The sequence below is a fragment of the Melanerpes formicivorus genome, unplaced genomic scaffold (genome assembly GCF_026170545.1).
Source record: "Melanerpes formicivorus ecotype bairdi unplaced genomic scaffold, bMelFor1.0.p_v2 SCAF_113, whole genome shotgun sequence".
In the NCBI taxonomy this organism is placed as follows: Eukaryota; Metazoa; Chordata; class Aves; order Piciformes; family Picidae; genus Melanerpes; species Melanerpes formicivorus.
Genome location: NW_027142465.1, coordinates 1053048 through 1072614, shown reverse-complemented (window position 1 = coordinate 1072614; position 19567 = coordinate 1053048). Strand labels below are relative to the sequence as shown.

Below are 19567 nucleotides of genomic sequence, written 5' to 3'. Positions count from 1 at the left end.
AGACTTTGGGTGAATCAGCCTGAATGTCAGGATCTTCCCAAGGAGAAGGGTAGGGTTTTCCTCAACAAAATGCCATCTAGTGCCAGTTCCATAGTGGTTTGGGTTTTTCCTGCTATGGCATTACACTAGGTGATTTGATGTCTTTTTCAAGGCAAGAGAGAACAGCTTCCACACCCTACCACCTCTCCCAAGGACATGGAATCATAAGGGTTGGAAGGGATCTCTAGAGATCATCTATCTGGAAGAGTGTGCCCAGTTCAAGAGGGACTACTTGGAGAGTTCAGTGGAAGGCTAAGAGGATGATGAAGGCGCTGGAACCCCTGATGAAGAAAGGCTGTGAGACCTGGGGCTGTTTAGTCTGGACATGAGAAGGCTGAGAGGTGACCCTCTCAATGTCTATAAATACCTGAGGGGTGGGTGGCTGCTCAGGAGGATGGGGCCAGTCTCTGTTCAGTGATAGCCAGTGACAGGATGAGGGGCAATGGCTGTAAACTCAGTCATAGGAGGCTCCACCCCAACATGAGGAGAAACTTCTTTGGTGTGAGGCTGCTGGAGGCCTGGAGCAGGCTGCCCAGAGTGGCTGTGGAGTCTCCTTGTGTGGAGAGATCTCAAACCCACCTGGATGCCTTCCTGTGCGACCTGCCCTGGGTGATCCTGCTTTGCAGGAGGGTTGGACTCAGTGATCTTTGGAGGTGCCTTCCAACCCCTACCATTCTATGATCTAGAGAGAAGTAGGGTTACATGGGAATAAAAAAACCCACAATAACTGAAAGAAAAGCAAGGAAATACTTGGGAATAATAAAAGCTTAAACCAGTCTATGCCAAAAGACAAAAAGAAAGAGGAAAACTTCACAACTCTGGATTCCAACCACACCACCATGGAGGAGCTCAGCAGTTGGGAAGGGTTTGGCAAACTTACCTGCAAGCACATCTGCTGCAGCTCGCTCTGCACCAGCCACAACCACAGCCAGGCCCTTCCCCCTGAGAGCCCAGAGAGCTGGGGGGGGGGTGGGGAGGTGTGAGAGGGGTTGTGGAGAACACCCTAATTGTTCTCCCCCCAGCATCCCAAGCGTGGCTGACAAAGGAGTATTGAAGCCAGCTGTAAAAAGGCAGCGCTGCCAAAAATGGCTGCTTTGATTCTGGGGGGGAGGGGGAGGGGAGGGTTGGGGCTGGGGCTGGGAGGGGAAGAAAGAAATAACTAAATCAAAAAGCAAAGGACAAGGAGCACTTTTGGGAGCCTTTGGCTGGGTGGAGATGAGACATTGTGCTGACTGTGTTGTGTTATGAATGCACTAAAAGAAAAGACAGATGAAGCAAGTAGGCTATTTCCAAAAGCAGTGCAAGTGGAGTGAAAGCATTTCCATACGAACCTGGCTTTAAAAACTGGGCTGTCAAAAGAACAGTTAAATGTAACACAAAGTAAGAAACTGTCCGATCACTAATGGTACTTCTTTTATTTTTTATTAGCTTTTTTTTTGCCTTTGTATTTTCTTTTCTTTTCCTCCTTTTTTTATTTTCTTTTTCCTTTTTTTTTCCCTCCTTTTTTTTCCTTTTTTATTCTCTTTTCCTTTTCTTTTTTTCTTTTCCTTTCCTTTTTCCTTTTTTATTTTCTTTTTCCTTTCTTATTTTCTTTTCCTTTTTTTTTCCTTTCTCCTTTTTTCCCCTTTTTCCTTTTTTTCTTTTTTCCTCCTCCTTTTTTCTCCCTTTTTTCCTTTTTTCCCCCTTTTTTCCTTTTTTTCTCCTTTTTTCTCTCCTTTTTCTCCTCCTTTTTCTCCTCCTTTCCCCCCTTTTTCTCCTCCTTTTTTCCCCTTTTTTCTCCCCTTTCTCCTTTTTTCACCTTTTTTCTCCCCTTTTCTCCTCCTTTCCCCCCCCTTTTTCTCCTCCTTTTTCCCCCCTTTTTCTCCCCCTTTTTCCCCCCTTTTTCTCCTCTTTTTCTCCCCCTTTTTTCCTCTTTTTCTCCCCCTTTTTTCCACTTTTTCTCCCTTTTTTCTCCCCTTTTTCTCCCCCTTTTTTTTCTCCTTTTTCTCCCCCTTTTTTTTCCTCCTTTTCTCCTCCTTTTTCCCCCCTTTTTTTTCTACTTTTTCTCCTCCTTTTTTCCTCCTTTTTTTCTTTTTCCCCTCCTTTTTTTCTTTTTCCCCTTTTTCTCCTCTTTTTTTTCCGTTTTTTCCCCCCTTTTTTTCCTTTTTCTCCTGCTTTTTTTCTTTTTTCCCCCCTTTTTTTCTCCTTTTTCTCCTGCTTTTTTTCTCCTTTTCCCCCCCTTTTTTCTTTATCTCCTGCTTTTTTTCCTCTTTTCCCCCTTTTTTTCTCCTGCTTTTTTCTCTTTTCCCCCTTTTTTCTCCTTTTTCTCCCTTTTTTCCCCTTTTTTTCCCTTTTTTCTCCTTTTTCTCCTCCTTTTTTTCACTTTTTTCCCTTTTCCCTTTTTCTCCCTTTTTTCCTCCTTTTCCCCCTTTTTTCCTTTTTTTTTTTTCTCCTTTTTCTCCTCCTTTTTTCCCTTTTTTCCTTTTTTTCTCTCCTTTTTTTTCCTCCTTTTTTTCCTTTTTTTCTCTACTTTGTTTTCAATTCACTGCTTGCAAGTAATGTACTTATTAAAGAAGAGTGAAAAGCATAAAAGAAATTCCACAAGTCAAGACCAGCTGGGAGGTTCGAGAGCGGTGTGTTGTGACTGACACAGTGAAGGGGAAGGAGGGGGAGAAGGGAAGGGGGAGGGGGGTGAGAAAAATAAAAAAAGGAAAAAAATAAAGAAAAGAAAAAGAAAAAGAACTTTAGAAGGGTTATACACATTAGCACCACTCTTACAAAGCCACTCAAGAGGATGGTCACCAGGTGTTTGACAAGGAATTGGAATCGCACTGGAATGGTACCCAGGAATGATGGGGTTCCTCCCCACCCCTTCTCCCCCCTCCCAGTCATTCCCTTTTTTGTTGAAGGAGTGAAATCTCCTCCTGATTTGAAGTAGTCTCAATTTGGGAACTTGGTCTAGTGGGAGGTGGCCCTGCCCATGGCTGAGGGGTTGGAACTAGATGGATCTTTGAGGTCTCTTCCAACCCCAACCATTCTGTGAATCCATGAAATGGAAAAAATCTTCTGATACCCTGAAGAGGGAGAACAACCCTAGGAGTTTAACATTAACATCTCAGCTGGGACCTAGTTGTCAGCCTGCTGTTTTCTACCCCTCTTCTACCTTCCTCCTCCAGCTCAGATGGCTACCACAGCCCTCTCTCAGAGGCAGGGCTGTTCAACAGCCTCAAAGCTGCCCTAAAAATTCCCTTATGGAAGGCCAGGCTTGCTAGGCTCCCACCTGAGAGCTGTTCTGCACCCCCTGCAGGACTGGGGAGCAGCCAGGGACAGTAAGACCAAAACATGACAGGGGGCAGCAAATGTCCCAGCAGCTGGGAGCTTGTGGTGAAACTGCATTTTGAAGTTGAAGGTTTGTAACCTTCTGGGCTCTTTCACACAGGAAAGATGTGGTTTTCACACCAAACTTCCTGCCCATGTCAAGAACTGCCATTCCTTTTCAATCAGCTCTCCTCACCTTCTAGCCCTGAGGAGGTGCAGTGAGCTCCAAAGCCAGCATCAGCCCAAGGAGGAAATCCCCCTGGAGGGCTGACCTGAGACTCCTCACTTTCTACCCTTTGGAGCTCCTTGTGTTACAGGCACCACAAAAATCCTCCAGGCAGCCACAAGAACTCTTCAAATGGGTGTTTGAGTGAGCAAGGAGCTCTCCTTCACTGCCCAAGCTACTCTCAACCCCAGCACAATCTGCCAGGGCACCAGTCATGGAGACGTGCTGGACACCAGACTGTGGGGTGCTCAGCAGGCCCTCAATGGAACCATTTCCACTTCCTGCCACTGCTCTCCCAGCTGTGGAGCTGTTCAGTGAGGCTCATTTCAATTTACAGAGAGAGATCTTTTGCATTACAGGTGAAGCATGCCTTTCCCAACAGCCTCCAGGAAATGGAAAGGCCTTGACCTCACCCAACCTTCCCAGGAGCTGGCTAAGCTACTTTGGAAAAACCTCAGAGTTACCTGCTCCAGCAGCTCAAACCAACCTCCTCATTTCCCAATCCTAAGCCCTGGCTGCTTTCCCTGGTTATCAGGGACTGGATGGGGCTCTTGGTGCCATGGTTTAGTTGATTGGATGGTGCTGGGTGATAGGTTGGACTCTATGATCTCAAAGGTCTTTTCCATCCTCTTCTATCCTATTCTTCTATCCTATTCTTCTATCCTATTCTTCTATCCTATTCTTCTATCCTATTCTTCTATCCTATTCTTCTATCCTATTCTTCTATCCTATTCTTCTATCCTATTCTTCTATCCTATTCTTCTATCCTATCCATGATTGCTGATGGAAATACCTCTTGCTGACCAAGAAGAAAACACATTCAGTGAAGAGCTGGGTACAATGGAAGGTTTGGTGATGCCACAGGTGGGACACCATCCACAGTGGGCAGGTTGAGCTGTGCTGTGGATATACCAAGCAGCAGATTTACCCAACTCAGGTTTGCCATGAGGTTCCCCACCCCACCCCACGTATCGCGCCCACACCATCCACCCCTGAGCAGCAACCATCCGACTCTTGAGTGGGCTGTAAGCTGTGCTGACTGTGTATGGAGGAATCTAGAAGCAAGGACTGGATGCTACTGGGTGAACCCATGCACAGAAAGAGGGTTGAAGAGATTCCCCAAACAAAACCTAGAGCTCACTACAGATGACACAATGGAAGACCAGAGAGAAAAGCCCAATAGTAATGCTACACCATTCAGCTTCAAGAAGCACGTTATTTATAGCGCTCTCCACAGATGGCTACTGCTAAATGTCAAATCAGCAGCCTCATCAAATGACACTTTGGAACTAGTGGAGTCCACAGATCTGTACAGATATCAGTGCAACAAAGCCCAGCCTCGGCTCCTCAAGTCACCTCCGACAGCCCGGGAGCCTCCCCCCTGCCACCACCTGACGCCTGATCCCTGCGTGCTCGAGGGGCTCCTGCTGTAACTGAGAATTAGGAGGGGGTGGGGGGGAAAGGACATGTGTTAGCTGGGACAAGGACAAACTGCCAAGCTTCCAGAACAGGTGGGAGATTGGCACTCTGGCCTCCAACCTGCAGTGGTGACAGCTTGGGTGCAGTGCCTGACGCTGTGCGTGCTGCTTCTGGTGCTGGCCCTAGGGGGATGTTGCTCCCTGCTACTCCACCTGCACTGCTGGGACAAAGGAAACCCTAATTTCACAGCAACAAGTGTCAGGAAACAAGGAGAAATGAGGAGTTAAGGGGAAGAAAATGTGGATTCTGGTTTAAGCTGCAATACTTGGTGGCTTCCCAGTCCAGCACCTGGACTCGGTGCACTGGAAATACCTCCCAACAAATGCATGCAGCACCTTGAATTTCAAACCCCCAGGGCCTAAGGGGCTCTGGTTTGCCAAGGGCACCGACAGGAGGAGTCAGTGCACAGCACAGCAGCTTTCAAACCAGAGCAACCACCACCACCCCCCAAAAAAATTCTTAATTGTGGGGATGGGAGGGAAGAAAATGTCAGCATTTGCAGCTATGAAGAGTCCATTGATAGGAAATATTTTCTTCAGCTAGTAATGGAAAATAGTTGGCTCCTTGCTTGGGCTGTGAGCATCCACTGGCTCCTGGCAGCTCTGCTCTCCAGCAATGTGCTCTGCTTCTAGTCGCATCTCCCAGTCCAGACAGCTTTGGCCTAAACAAGCTGTCCAAAACAGGACCTCCACCCAGCAGCAGGCTAATTGAGGGCACCTTTCAACATTGTAATGATCTGTAGACTCCCAAACCTATTTTTCCAGCCACCTTTGAGTTGCATGCTGTAGCAGTACAGTCAGCACCTCTCAACAGGTAATGCTGCAGAGATGGATCTCGCCTCAGCGGGGTTGGCAATGAGCGCTGCAAGGGAACCCCCCTCTGCCCCTGCCATTCCCAAATGCCAGCTGCCTTCAGCCCTTCAAGCATTTCCATATCACTCAGATGTGAGAAGCTGCAGGAAGCATGTTTAAGAGACTGTTCTTAATACACTCTTCAGTCTGTAGAATCACCAAACTTGAAGCTTTTGACTGGGAGGAGCTTTGCTCAGCTGCGGTTGCAAACAGCCTTCCTCACACAGACATCTGTCACCCAAATCATTTCCATAACGTGAGGCACAGGCTCTTACTCACTGCTCTGAGCAGATTCCTTTCTAAAGGTCACTTGAACTGCCAACAGAGAACTGGGTAAGGATTATAAACCAATTTGTTAACGTTGCAAATATTTAGATGGGTGGCATTTGCAAATTAGAGGCTTGCCCTTGCTCCTTCCCTCTCCATTTCAGCTCACAGATGTCATCCCCTCCTGGCTCAGCAAAACAAGGTTGGGAAAACAAGCAAAAAAATCCCCCAAAGCAGCAGGATGATCATCTCTTTCCTGGGGGGGAAAAAAACCCTGCAGGAGAGGTGCACCACTGAACTCTGAGATGGAGAGGTCCTCCTTCTGCTGGCTGTCCTTTGCCAATTCAAAAAGCACACAGGTCATTAGCAGCGTGGAAGCAGAGCCATTTCCACCTGCCAAGATGATTCATGCTTCCCAGCTACAGAATTTAAGCAGCACTAATGCATTTATTGAAGATTAAAAGTGACCAGGTTGTTTCTGACACAGGGCTTGTTCAGGAGATTAGAAATCACCCCGTGCAGCACTCACAGCATTCAAGCTCTGGGAGCAGCCCGTGGAGCCAGCTCAGGTACTCCGAGCGAGCATGGCTGCTGTGACAAAGCAGGACTGAGCTCTGCCACTCCATCCAAGGGCTGTGTGTCCCAGGTTGGGGTTTGACATCTCAAATGCCTGTCCCTCTTATTAGAATCAACGAATCATTGAATGGTTTGGGCTGGAAGGGGCCTCCAAAGGTCATCATTACAGGCGAGAGTGAAACAAAGTGGATGTTAAAGAGCAATTTGAGGTTTTAACTCTTGCTCCTCCTGAAGAACTAAGTCATTCCTTCAATCCACACTCCAAAGTGCTTTTAAATGGGACTATCAGGCTGAACTGAGCTCCCTAAACCCTACCCCCAAAAGCTGTAATGATTAATATCGTCCCAGCAGCTGGCCAGGGAGAGGCCCACCAATCAAATCTCCCTGCCAGAACCGAATTCACTGTTTCTGTCACAGCTCAACGTTAATCAAACTGCAACAAACAAGAGATCCAAGCTGCCCTGCGAGCCTGTGCTGCCAGGTCCTGTGTGCCAACGTTTTGCAGGCTCCTGCAGGCACCCCTCCCTCCAGAACACCAGAGAGATGGCATCTGTGCCCACCTCTACCTCCTCCGTTTGGGAAAGCACTTTTAGCACTCAGTCTGGGCCCAGCTGCATTTGAATGCTTTTGAAATGCCAGTTTCCAGCACGGCAACCAAGAAGCCCTCCTCATGATATTTAGGTAAAGAACCAAGCTTGGCATTTTAATTCAGCTCCCCACCTCCCAGCCTTTTCAGATTGAAGTATTGAGGAGAACACTGAATCCCAATTCCCATCTCTGCAGCATTATCTCATGCGTCATCAATTACCGCCATGCCTAAATCTAGCATCATGCCAGCACATTAAGACAGGAGGTACTATATGCAGTGTTCACTGGACCAGAAGAACAGAAATCAGAAAGGGGGGAAGGGGAGGGGAGGGAGGGGAGAGAAAGGAAACCCTAGAGAAGAAATTAAAAAAGGCAGACCGTGCAATACAAACCAGATCAGGGCTGCTTAGCTACTATGGGCCAACTGCTGCGGAAGAAAAACGTCGAACACCCCAAGTTGTGTAAATTTCTGTGTAAACATCTAAACACGCACACACAAACACACACAACACCAACCTAACACACCGAAGAACCAGCTAGAGAACCCAGCTCTGCCTAGCACTGAGTGCACCCTACCAGAGAGCTGCAGTTAGGCAACGGGGAAGGGGGAAAAACGCTGGCCGGGGGTTCGGATCAAAAAGTCGACCCTGAAGCAGGGCACCTGTGGTGGGTTGAGATTTCCCCCCCGCCCCCCCTCCCCCCAACATTAACTCAGTGACCCTCAAGGATTGGAATCAGAGAATTGGTCAGGGTTGGAAAGGACCTCAAGGATCATCCAGTTCCAACCCCCCCTGCCGTGGTGGGCAGGGGCAGCTCACACTCCAGGTTTTCTCCCTCTGGCACAAACGTAAAGCTGAAGGCCGAGGTTGGGGCCGGCTCAGGTTGTGCCCAAGAGCAGCAGAAGGTGCTTTGCAAAGATGAACATTCAGAAGTTTAAAATGGTAAAACTGAGCCAAAAACCCAAAAATGTCATTCTTCCCCATCTCATGGCCAGGCTCTCCAGAGCTGACTCAAAGCAATGCTGGACAGGAGCTCCCAGTGCAGCTTCAGAGTCACAGGGAAGTGCTTCTGTACTGCCTGGCCTCAGCCTAACACTTGGCTTGAACCAATCTGGTCATTTGCAGAAGGATAGAAACTGAAAGATCAAAATGCATTTTGCTACCCTGCTTCCATCAGCTTTGTCTAGGAATTTACCTGAGTCTTTACAGAAAAGTAGGGGGGGAGGAGGGGGAGAACTCTCTAGGAAGGAACATTTGCAATCATCTCTGAAGCGTCCTCTTGAACTAAGATTTCCAACATCCTGCAGCTTTAGAGCAACTCAACCATTAAATCCCAGGCCCACTTGGTCTCAGCATGCAATTTACCACCAAAAATTAACCCTGTGCTGCCAGGAGGAGGCTGGCTCCTGCCCAACTTGACTGCATTCACATCAAGTGCCATCCGAGCAGGGCCTAAGCTCTGGTGGGTGGCCGGTGCCGGGGGGTGCCTTACCGATTCGATCGGCTTGTCGAGAGAGGCCTGCTCTATCTCCAGGTGCCCTTCTTCATACTGATCAAAGTGATTGCCCTGGGAAAGAAAAACACAGTTAGTTCCACAGCACAGAACCTGCTGCCAACAGCCTGCTGCCATCATGCAGGCTCACAGATTCAGAGAACGGGTTGGGGTTGGAAAGGGACTTCGAAGGTTCGCAGATTGCAGCAGGTTGGAAGGGACCCTCCAAGGGCAGCTTGTCCAACCCAGGATCTGAAGGGGCCTACAGGAAGGCTGGGGAGGGACTGCTCAGGATCTCAGGGAGTGATAGGACTAGGGGGAATGGAATGAAGCTGGAGGTGGGGAGATTGAGGCTGGAGGGGAGGAGGAAGTTCTTCCCCATGAGAGTGGTGAAGCCCTGGAATGGGTTGTGCAGGGAGGTGGTTGAGGCCCCAGCCCTGGAGGTGTTTAAGGCCAGGCTGGCTGAGGCTCTGGCCAGGCTGATCTAGTGTGGGGTGTCCCTGCCCATGGCAGGGGGGGTGGGACTGGATGATCCTTGTGGTCCCTTCCAACCCTGACTGAAACTAGGATACTATGAGCCCCCTGCAGACAGCAGGGACACCTCCAACTAGATCAGGCTGCCCAGGGACACATCAAGACTGATATTGATTGTGTCCAAGGACAGGGCCTCAACCACATCCCTAGGCAAGTTGTGCCAGCACGTCACCACTCTCATCCAGTTCCAACCCCCCTGCCATGGGCAGGGACACTTCCCACCAGCCCAGGCTGCTCAAGGCCTCATCCAACCTGGCCTGCATCAGGAAAAGTGTGGCCAGCAGGAGCAGGGAGGTCATTCTGCCCCTGTACACTGCACTGGTTAGGCCACACCTCGAGTCCTGTGTCCAGTTCTGGGCTCCTCAGGTTAGGAAGGAGGTTGACTTGCTGGAGCATGTCCAGAGAAGGGCAACAAAGTTGGTGAGGGGCTTGGAACACAGCCCTGTGAGGAGAGGCTGAGGGAGCTGGGGTTGCTTAGCCTGGAGAAGAGGAGGCTCAGGGGAGACCTTCTTGCTCTCTGCAACTCCCTGCAGGGAGGTTGGAACCAGGTGGGGGTTGGGCTCTTCTGCCAGGCAGCCAGCACCAGAACAAGAGGACACAGTCTCAAGCTGTGCCAGGGGAAGTTCAGGCTGGAGGTCAAGAGGAAGTTCTAGACAGAGAGAGTGATTGCCCATTGGAATGGGCTGCCTGGGGAGGTGGTGGAGTCACCATCCCTGGAGGTGTTCAGGAAGGGACTTGACAGGGTGCTTGGTGCCATGGGTTAGTTGGTTGGGTGGTGTTGGATGATAGGTTGGACTCGATGATCTTGAAGGTCTCTTCCAACCTGGTCTATTCTATTCTATCTGCACAGGAGCAAAATAAACCTGGCCTCCAACACCTCCCACAGCCTCCCTGGGCAACCTGTGCCAGTGTCTCCCCACCCTCACTGGAAAGAATTTCCTCCTAATCTCCAGTTTAAATCTCCCCTCCTCAAGCTTAACTCCATTCCCCCTCATCCTATCCCAGAGTTGTGGCTGCTCAAGCCTGGAGAAGTGAAGGCTCTGGGGAGACCTGAGAGCTGCATTTCAGTATCTGGAAGGGACCTGTAGGAAAGCTGGGGAGGGACTGTTCACAAGGGCCTGTGGGGATAGGACAGGGGGCAATGGTTTGAGACTGGAATTAGACATGAGGAGGAAGTTCTGCACAATGAGGGTGGTGAGACACCAGAACAGGTTGCCCAGAGGTGGTGGTGGCCCTGTCCCTGGAGATATTCCAGGTCAAACTTGCTGTGGCCCTGGGCAGCCTGCTGCAGTTGGAGCTGTCCCTGCTGGGTGCAGGAAGGTTGGACAAGATGACCTCCGAGGGTCTCTTCCAATCCACTGCCCTCTGGCACGCTGTGACCGGTGCTGTATTCATTTTGCTAACAGATGTGTTTATTAAACACAGGCTCAACTCACTCTAGAGGCTAGAAAAGCCAACATTCCAACAATTATTCTACAAACCAAGCCAGTTTGCTGTCAATCATAAACTAGAGAAGCTGGCAAAGTACCAAGCATTCACAATGGCCACAGGTTGGAGATTTTACATGTAGAAAGACTACAAAAACACTGACCTGTGCTGGCCAGCACACAGGGCAGGCAGGAAGAACTGACCCCCCCCTACCACCCCCACAAAGAGTTTTCTTCTCTTTTCTCTTGAAAGCTTTCCTTACAGCAGGGAATCCAAGTTGCTAGAGGCACACAAGTGATTTCACACACCTTAAGGCAACCAAACCCCACAGCGGTACCAAAGGAAACCTCTCTCCATGCCCACAGCACTTGTCCATGTCCCTGGGGAGCTGCACAGTGATTCCCCAGCATAGTATCCTAGTATCAGTCAGGGTTGGAAGGGACCACAAGGATCATCCAGTTCCACCCCCCCTGCCATGGGCAGGGACACCCCACACTAGATCAGCCTGGCCACAGCCTCAGCCAGCCTGGCCTTAAACACCTCCAGGGCTGGGGCCTCAACCACCTCCCTGCACAACCCAGTCCAGGGCTTCACCACTCTCATGGGGAAGAACTTCCTCCTCCCCTCCAGCCTCAATCTCCCCACCTCCAGCTTCATTCCATTCCCCCTAGTCCTATCACTCCCTGAGATCCTGAGCAGTCCCTCCCCAGCCTTCCTGTAGGCCCCCTGCAGATCCTGGAAGGCCACAATGAGGTCACCTCAGAGCCTTCTCTTCTCCACACTGAACAGCCCCAACTCCTTCAGTCAGCATGCTAAAGAGCTCTTTGGTCCCACCTCTAGCAGCCCACCAGCAGTTGAGCAGCACACAGAACAGAACTGTTTGTCCCAGAGGTGCCAGCTGAAAGCAGTTGTGAGCACAGCAGCCCAAGCTGCTGTGTGGGAAGTGACAGGCATGGGGCAGAGGCCTGAGGAAAGGACACGCAGGGGAGTGCCCCACACAGGGCTGCAGAGCCTCACAGCAACAATCATGGAATGGATTGGGTTGGAAGGGTCCTCCAAAGCTCATCCAGTCCAACCCCTCTGCAGTCAGCAAGGACATCCTCCACCAGATCAGGTTGCTCAGAGCCCTGTTAACCCTGACCTCAAGGATCTGCAACCATGGGGCTGCAACCACCTCCCTGAGGAGCCTGTTGCAGTGTTCCAGCAGACTCCTGGTGCAGACCTTGTTCCCAACATCCAATCTCAATCTGCTCTGCTCTCCTTTCAAACCACTGCACCTCATCCTGTCACTGCAGGCCTTTGCAAACAGTCCTGCTGCTGCCTTCTTATAGCCCCCTTCAGGTACTTGAATAGAACAGCATTATCACAGTATCCTACTATCAGTCAGGGCTGGAAGGGACCACAAGGATCAGCCAGTTCCAACCCCCCTGCCATGGGCAGGGACACCCCACACTAGATCAGCCTGGCCACAGCCTCAGCCAGCCTGGCTGCAAACACCTCCAGGGCTGGGGCCTCAACCACCTCCCTGCACAACCCATTCCAGGGCTTCACCACTCTCATGGGGAAGAACTTCCTCCTCACCTCCAGCCTTTTCCAACCAGGTTGGAAGAGACCTCAGAGATCATAGAGTCCAACTTACCACCCAACACTACCTGATCAACTCAACCATGGCTCCAAGGGCCTCATCCAGGCTCTTCCTAAACACCTCCAGGGATGGGGACTCCACCACCTCCCTGGGCAGCACATCCCAATGGCCAATCTCTCTGTCTGGGAAGGATTTCTTCCTCACCTCCAGCCCAAACCTCCCCTGGCACAGCTTGAGACTGTGTCCTCTTGTTCTGGTGCTGCTTGCCTGGGAGAAGAGACCAACTCCCTCCTGGCTACAACCTCCCTTCAAGTAGTCTCAGGGCTAAACAACCCTAGCCCCTTCAGCCTGTCCTTGCAGCAGAGGTGCTCCAGCCCCTCCAATCATCTTAGTGGCCCTCCAAAATGCTCCAAAGAGGAATGAACCCAAGCCCCTTGCTTCCTTTTGTTCTTGGAGCAACCCAATGGAACATCTTTAGTCCTACAGGGTGGCCCTGAAGTGGAGAGGACAATTAAGCAGGACTGTCATGACGGTGAGCACAGGGCAGCCTCTCCCCTGCCCAGCACAAGCACAACACAGCAGGCACTGGAGTGGAGAATGCAATCACAGAATCATAAAACCACTCAGGTTGGAAAACACCTCCAAGCTCATCAAGTCCACCCCTTAACCCTGCTCTGCTAAGTGCACCACTAAGCCATAACCCCAAGCACATCTGCACAGCTTTTAAACACATCCAGGGATGCCTGAGGACCCTTTCAGTGGAAAAAAATACTCCTAATGTGCAACCTGAACCTCCCCTGGTGCAGCCTGAGGCCATTTCATCTCCTCTTACCAGCTCGTCCCTAGGGAGCAGAGCCCAACCCCCAGCTCACTGCAACCTCCCTGCAGAGAGCAATGAGGTCTCCCCCTCAGCCTCCTTTGCTCCAGGCTGAACACCCCCAATTCCCTCAGCTGCTCCTCACAAGACCTCTGCTCTAGACCCTTCCCCACCTTTGCTGAGCTTCTCTGGGCCTGCTCCAGCCTCTCAAGGTCCTTCTCAACGAGCCCAAAAGTGAACACAGTACTTGAGATGTGCCCTCACTAGCGCCCAGGGCAGGGAAACAATCACCTCCCTGGTCCTCTGGTCACACCTTTGCTGATCCAGGCCAAAGGTGCTGGTGACCATCTGGCCACCTGGGCACATTGGTGGCTCCTGTTCAGCTACTTGTCAATCATCAACCCCAGGCCTTTTTCCACTGGGCAGTTTCCAGCCTCTCTGCCCCCAGCCTGGAGCGTTCGTGGGGTTGTTGTGACCCAAGGGCAGGACCCAGCCCTTGGCTTTGCTGAACCTCACAGCTGACCTCAGCCCATCCCATCCAGTCCAAGCCCTGCTGCAGAGTCTCTCTACCCTCCAGCAGATCAACATTCCCACCCAACTTGGTGTTGTCTGCAAACTTAGTGAGGGTGCCCTCTATCTCCTCTTCAAGGCCACTGAAGCAGGCCCAATGCTGAGTCCTGAGGAAGACCCTCAGGGGAGTCAAGCAACCCTCCTCCAGCATCCACTCCAGCAAAACTCCACCCTCCAGGCCTCTGCCTTTCACAGAGGGCTGCCGAGCTGGGAGGGCAAAAGGCAGGGTCTGCCCTGCAGAACCCCCCTTGGTGCTGAAACACCACAGCCATTTCAGAGAACCCAGCTCTGTTGTAGCTCTGCTGTGATTTCAGAGCTTGCTGAAGCCTCACAGTGCTGGAGTTGCAGCCAGGTGAACCATCAGAGCATTCAGCAGGTCTGGGATGTAACACCACCAGCCACCAGCATTCCACAGCCCTGGCAAGGGGAAAAAAATCCAGCTGCAAACCCAAAAGCAAACAAGGGAGATGCCTGCAGCTGAGATCAACACAAAAGCCATCAAAGGAGATCATTTCTTCTACATTTCCTGGGCACTGCCAAGCATCCCAGCCCTGTCAGCCCCCAGAAGGTGCTGTGGCCTTGGCTGCCACCTCTGTCCCTTTCCCACGCCCTGCAGTGCCACCGAAAGATTCTCCTGCCTGCTCAGCCAACACCAACCCCCAGCAGGATCCATCTGCATCCCAGCTCCACAGCTACTCTGAGGAGGATCCACCCAGCCACCACTGCCAAGAGAAACATCTTGTCACTCTCCTCTGCTCCACCACCACCACCCTGTCCTCCTGCAAGGGGGTTAGCCAATCAGCTCCTGGGCTGCAGCAGCAGAAGTGTGGCCAGCAGGGCAAGGGAGGGGATTCTCCCCCTCTGCTCAGCTCTGGGGAGACCCCACCTGGAGTCCTGCCTCCAGCTCTGGAGCCCCTATGACAAGAGGGATCTGGAGGTGCTGGAAGGTGTCCAGAGCAGGGCCAGGAGGAGGAGCAGAGGGCTGGAGCTGCTCTGCTGTGAGCACAGACTGAAGGAGTTGGGGCTGTTCAGTGTGGAGAAGAGAAGGCTCTGAGGTGACTTCATTGTGGCCTTCCAGGATCTGCAGGGGGCTCCAAGAAGGCTGGGGAGGGACTGCTCAGGCTCTCAGGGAGTGATAGGACTAGGGGGAATGGAATGAAGCTGGAGGTGGGGAGATTGAGGCTGGAGGGGAGGAGGAAGTTCTTCCCCAGGAGAGTGGTGAAGCCCTGGACTGGGTTGTGCAGGGAGGTGGTTGAGGCCCCAGCCCTGGAGGTGTTTAAGGCCAGGCTGGCTGAGGCTGTGGCCAGGCTGATCTAGTGTGGGGTGTCCCTGCCCATGGCAGGGGGTTGGGACTGGCTGATCCTTGTGGTCCCTTCCAACCCTGACCGATACTATGATAATGAAAGCCAGCACGCTGGAAGAGCAAACCGGAGCCGTAACGGACAGCCTGGCAGGACTGCACAGGCCAGGCAGCAGCCTCCAAAAGTCTCTTGCAACAAGCATTCATCTCCAGTGATGCAAATCTTCAAGAGACCATCCTGACAGAACCCTGTTGCCAAGAGAATGTGCTTGGATGCTGCTGCTGCCCCAAGTGCCAGCCCACCCATCAGCCGCCTTCCGCAGCGCCGATTCACCCCGGCCACGCTCCGCTCCCAGCCAGCACCTCTCCCACGGCCTCTCCACAGCAGCTCTGGGCTTTCATCGGCAGGCACCACTCTGCTCCCATCCTTTCTGGATGGTCTGCAAGGAGCAGAGCTGAAGGCAGCCTCACAGAGCTGCTCACAGCGGGCGGCGAGGGGCACGGCGCAGAGGCGCAGGCTGCACACAGGTGCTGAAGGCAGGGAGCTCAGCAGGCAGCATCCCACCTGCCCCCACTGCACAGAGTCACAGCCCAGCCTCACCAAACCAGGACAACAGCCATCAAGAGTGCTCCTGCTGCAATGGATTTGCTCATGAAATGGAAGAGAACAGAAGAGAACAGACCAGGTTGGAAAAGACCTCAGAGATCATCAAGTCCAACCTCTCACCCAGCACCATCTGATCAACTCAACCGTGGCACCGAGGGCCTCATCCAGGCTCTTCCTAAACACCTGCAGGGATGGGGACTCCACCACCTCCCTGGGCAGCACATCCCAGTGGCCAATCTCTCTTGCTGGGAAGAATTTCTTCCTCACTTCCAGCCTAAACCTCCCCTGGCACAGCTTGAGACTGTGTCCTCTTGTTCTGCTGCTGGCTGCCTGGGAGAAGAGCCCAACCCCCACCTGGCTCCAACCTCCCTGCAGGGAGTTGCAGAGAGCAAGAAGGTCTCCCCTGAGCCTCCTCTTCTCCAGGCTAAGCAACCCCAGCTCCCTCAGCCTCTCCTCCCAGGGCTGTGCTCCAGACCCCTCCCCAGCTTTCTTGCCCTCCTCTGAACACAGGACTCAAGGTGTGGCCTAATCAGTGCTTTATCTACAGGAGTATGAAATCCAGCTGGCATCTACAGATTCACAGATTGCATTAGATTGGAGGGGACCCTTCAAGGACATCTTGTCCAACCTCCCTGCACCCAGCAGGGACAGCTCCAATTAGAGCAGGCTGCCCAGGGCCCCATCAAGTTTGACCTGGAATGTCTCCAGGGCCAGGGACTCAACCACCTCCAGGGACAGCCTGTTCCAATGTCTCACCCTCACTGTGCAGAACTTCCTCCTGATGTCCAACCTAGCTCTGCCCTGCTCCAGTTTCAAACCCTTGCCTCTCATCCTGTCCCCACAGCTCCTTCTGAACAGTCCCTCACCAGCCTGCCTGTAGGTCCCCTGCTCTTCTAAGGTCTCCCTGCAGCCTTCTCTTCTCCAGGCTGAACAGCCCCAGCTCCCTGTCCCCCATATGGGAGGTGCTCCAGTCCCCTGATCATCTTTGTGGTCTCCTCTGGACCTGCTCCATCAGGTCCAGGTCTCTCTTGTGTTGGGGGTCCCATAACTCGACACAGCCCTGCAGGTGAGGTCTGAGCAGAGGGGCAGGATCCCCTCTCCCCCTCCCTGGCCATATTGCTTTGGCTGCAGCTCAGGCTGCCACTGGCCTCCTGTGCTGCTGCCTCCCATCCAGCTTCTCCCCCACCAGCACTCCCAAGTCCTTCTCTGAAGGGCTGCTCTCAATCTCATCATCCCCCAGCCTGGATTGATACCAAGAGTTGCCCCAACCCAGCTGCAGGACCTTGCACTTCGCCTTCTTGAACCTCAAGAGGTTCTCCTCATGCCACCTCTCCAGGTCCCTCTGGATGGATCCCATCCCTCAGTCTTATCAACCACTCCACTCAGCTTGGTGTCAGCTGCACACTTGCTGAGCATGCCCCACTCTCACTGTCTGTAGCATTGATGAAGAGATTGATCAGCACTGGTCCCAGTACAGAGCCCTGAGGCACACCACTTGGCACCCAACCACCCATCCAGCTGAAGGCTTGAAACTCTCAGCACAAGCAGACCTTCCCCCACCTCCCCACTCTCACAGCAAAACCTGCTGCCTGCAGCAAGCTGAGAGGATGTCAAAAGAAATTACCTGGAGCTGGCAAAATATTTCTGCCCCAGCCCCCTCCCCACCCCCCCTCAGCACAGAGCCTGCCACCAGAGGCAGAATTGTTCTGACACAGGCTCGGGGTCAGCCCTGGGCTGCAAGCAGATCCTGCTGATCCAAGGCTTTGCAGCTCCATTCTTCTCTGCTCCAATCAATGTCTCCTCCCCAAACTGGGCAAAAGACTCAATCCTGGGCCCCAGCCAAGCACAGAGAAGTCAGAGAGCAGCTAAAGACACCTCCTGCAAGCTGCAGTGCTCACAGTTCCTCCCTTTGGATATTTTGGGGTTGCTTCATGTACTTACACACTGAGGTGTGTGATAACCTTTCAGGGCTGTTTTAGGAACTCTGCCTATTTGAAGTTTATGGTCTGCTTTATGGATTCAGAGAATGGGTTGGGTTGGAAGGGACCTCAAAGCTCATTCAGTACCAACCCCCCTGCCGTGGGCAAGGACCCCTCCAACCAGCCCAGCCTGCCCAAGGCCTCATCCAGCCTGGCCTCCAACACCTCCAGGGTCAGGACAGCCACAGCCTCCCTGGGCAGCCTGTGCCAGAGTCTCCCCAGCCTCACTCTCAACAATTTCTTCCTCATCTCCACTCTCAGTCTCTCCTCTCCCAGCTCAAAGCCACTGTTCCTCATCCTGTCCCTCCCAGCCCTTGTCTCAAGTCCCTCCCCAGCTCTCCTGCAGCCCCTTCAGGTACTGGAAGGCTGCCCTAAGGTCTTCCCAGAGCCTTCTCTTCTGCAGGCTGAACAGCCCCAACTCTCCCAGTCTGTCCCCACAGAGGAGGGTCTTCAGCCTTTGTGGCCTCCTCTGGAGCCTCTCCAGCAGCTCCAGGTCCTTCTTGTGCTGGGGGCCCCAGAGCTGGAGGCAGTGCTGCAGGTGGGGGCTGAGCAGAGCAGAGGGCAGAATCCCCTCCCTGCGCTGCTGCTCTCCCTGCTCTGGCTGCAGCTCAGCACTCAGCTGGCTCTGGGCTGCCAGGGACCACTGCTGGCTCCTGGGGAGTTTGTCACCAACTGACACCCCCAAGTCCTCCTCAAGGCTGCTCTCCAGCCACTCCTTGCCCAGCCTGGATCTGTTTGGGGTTGCCCTGAGCCAGGTGCAGGACCTTGCAAGTTGGCCTTGTTGAACTTCATGAGGTTGGCTTAGGCTCTACCTCTGCAGCCTGTCCAGGTCCCTCTGGATGGATCCCTTCCCTCCAGCACATCAACCACACCACACAGCTCTGTGTCATCTGCTTTGGGGGACTTGCTACTGGCAGTGAGAGTGGGGACAGGTTGGTTGTTGTAACCATTACCAACACTAACAGCTGAGCTGCCAGAAGCAGCCAAGGCACTTCCCCTCACTTTGAACTCCTGGGTGTGCCAACAGCACCCAGTGCTGGCAGGGTGCTGCTGCAGGAGGGGTTCACTGTTGCAGGTTTGCCAGTGGATGGGATCAGAATAACATAAAGTGCCCAAACTGAACCGAGATCAATACTCAGCCCAGCAGCTCCTCTGTGCTGATCAATGCCTAAAACAGATGATAAAGGCAAAATTTCCTTTCCCCCATGAAGCAGCTGACCCTGGGAAACAGCAAGAGGAGCCTGCAGCAGTCAGAGGGAGGGCAAATCCATGACAAATTGATGAGTGTGCTCAGCCTGATGGTGCCTAACAAGCCAAGAAAGAAATGGTTCTGGCTCCCGGGGCCAGGACAAGCAGCTCCTTACAGCGAGGCCTCCTGTGACTGCCTCTGGAGCTGCAGGCAGCAGGGTCTGTCCCTACCCCTCCTCCTCCTCCTCAGCCCTGGAGCTGGCTAAAGAACAAGCTGAGGGGGAAATTCCATCTGTTTCCCTTCTTTTCCAATCCTTCAAGCCTGGCACGTGGAATGGATCCCAGCAGCACTTCTGTTTTGGTGCTGCCTGAGCAAATGAATCAGGGGAAGACAAAATACTTTCACATTTCAAGCTAACAATTCATTAAGCCCCTAATGTTGAGGCTGCTGAGAACAAACTCCACTGCTGGCAGACAGGGGCTGTAAGCACAGACAAGACTTCAGCTGGGTTTTGACTGGGTGTGAGGAACAAGGTCTGCACCAGGAGGCTGCTGGAACACTGCAGCAGGTTGCGCAGGGAGGTGGTTGAGGCCTCATGCCTGGGGATAGCCAAGGTCAGGCTCAACAAGGCTCTGAGCAACCTGATCTAGTGGAGGATGTCCCTGCTGGCTGCAGGGGGGTTGGACTGGGTGACCTTTGGAGGTCCTTTCCAACCCAGACCACTCAATGTCTCTATGCTTCTCT

The 19567-nt window shown here is 52.6% G+C and overlaps 1 protein-coding gene across 6 annotated transcripts in view; it reads right to left on the bottom strand.

Moving 5' to 3' along the window:
* GPATCH8 (G-patch domain containing 8) overlaps window positions 1–19567 on the bottom strand; it is a 117644-nt gene that overhangs the window by 73843 nt on the left and 24234 nt on the right. For 2 of the 6 annotated variants that reach the window (XM_068167142.1, XM_068167143.1), the window contains exon 2: window positions 8815–8889. In XM_068167142.1, coding sequence (XP_068023243.1) covers window positions 8815–8889 — 75 coding nt within the window. Of the gene's footprint in view, window positions 1–1370; window positions 1850–7715; window positions 7751–8814; window positions 8894–19567 lie in introns of those variants that run through there. The other 4 variants (XM_068167145.1, XM_068167144.1, XM_068167147.1 and 1 more) reach the window with 4 other exon arrangements.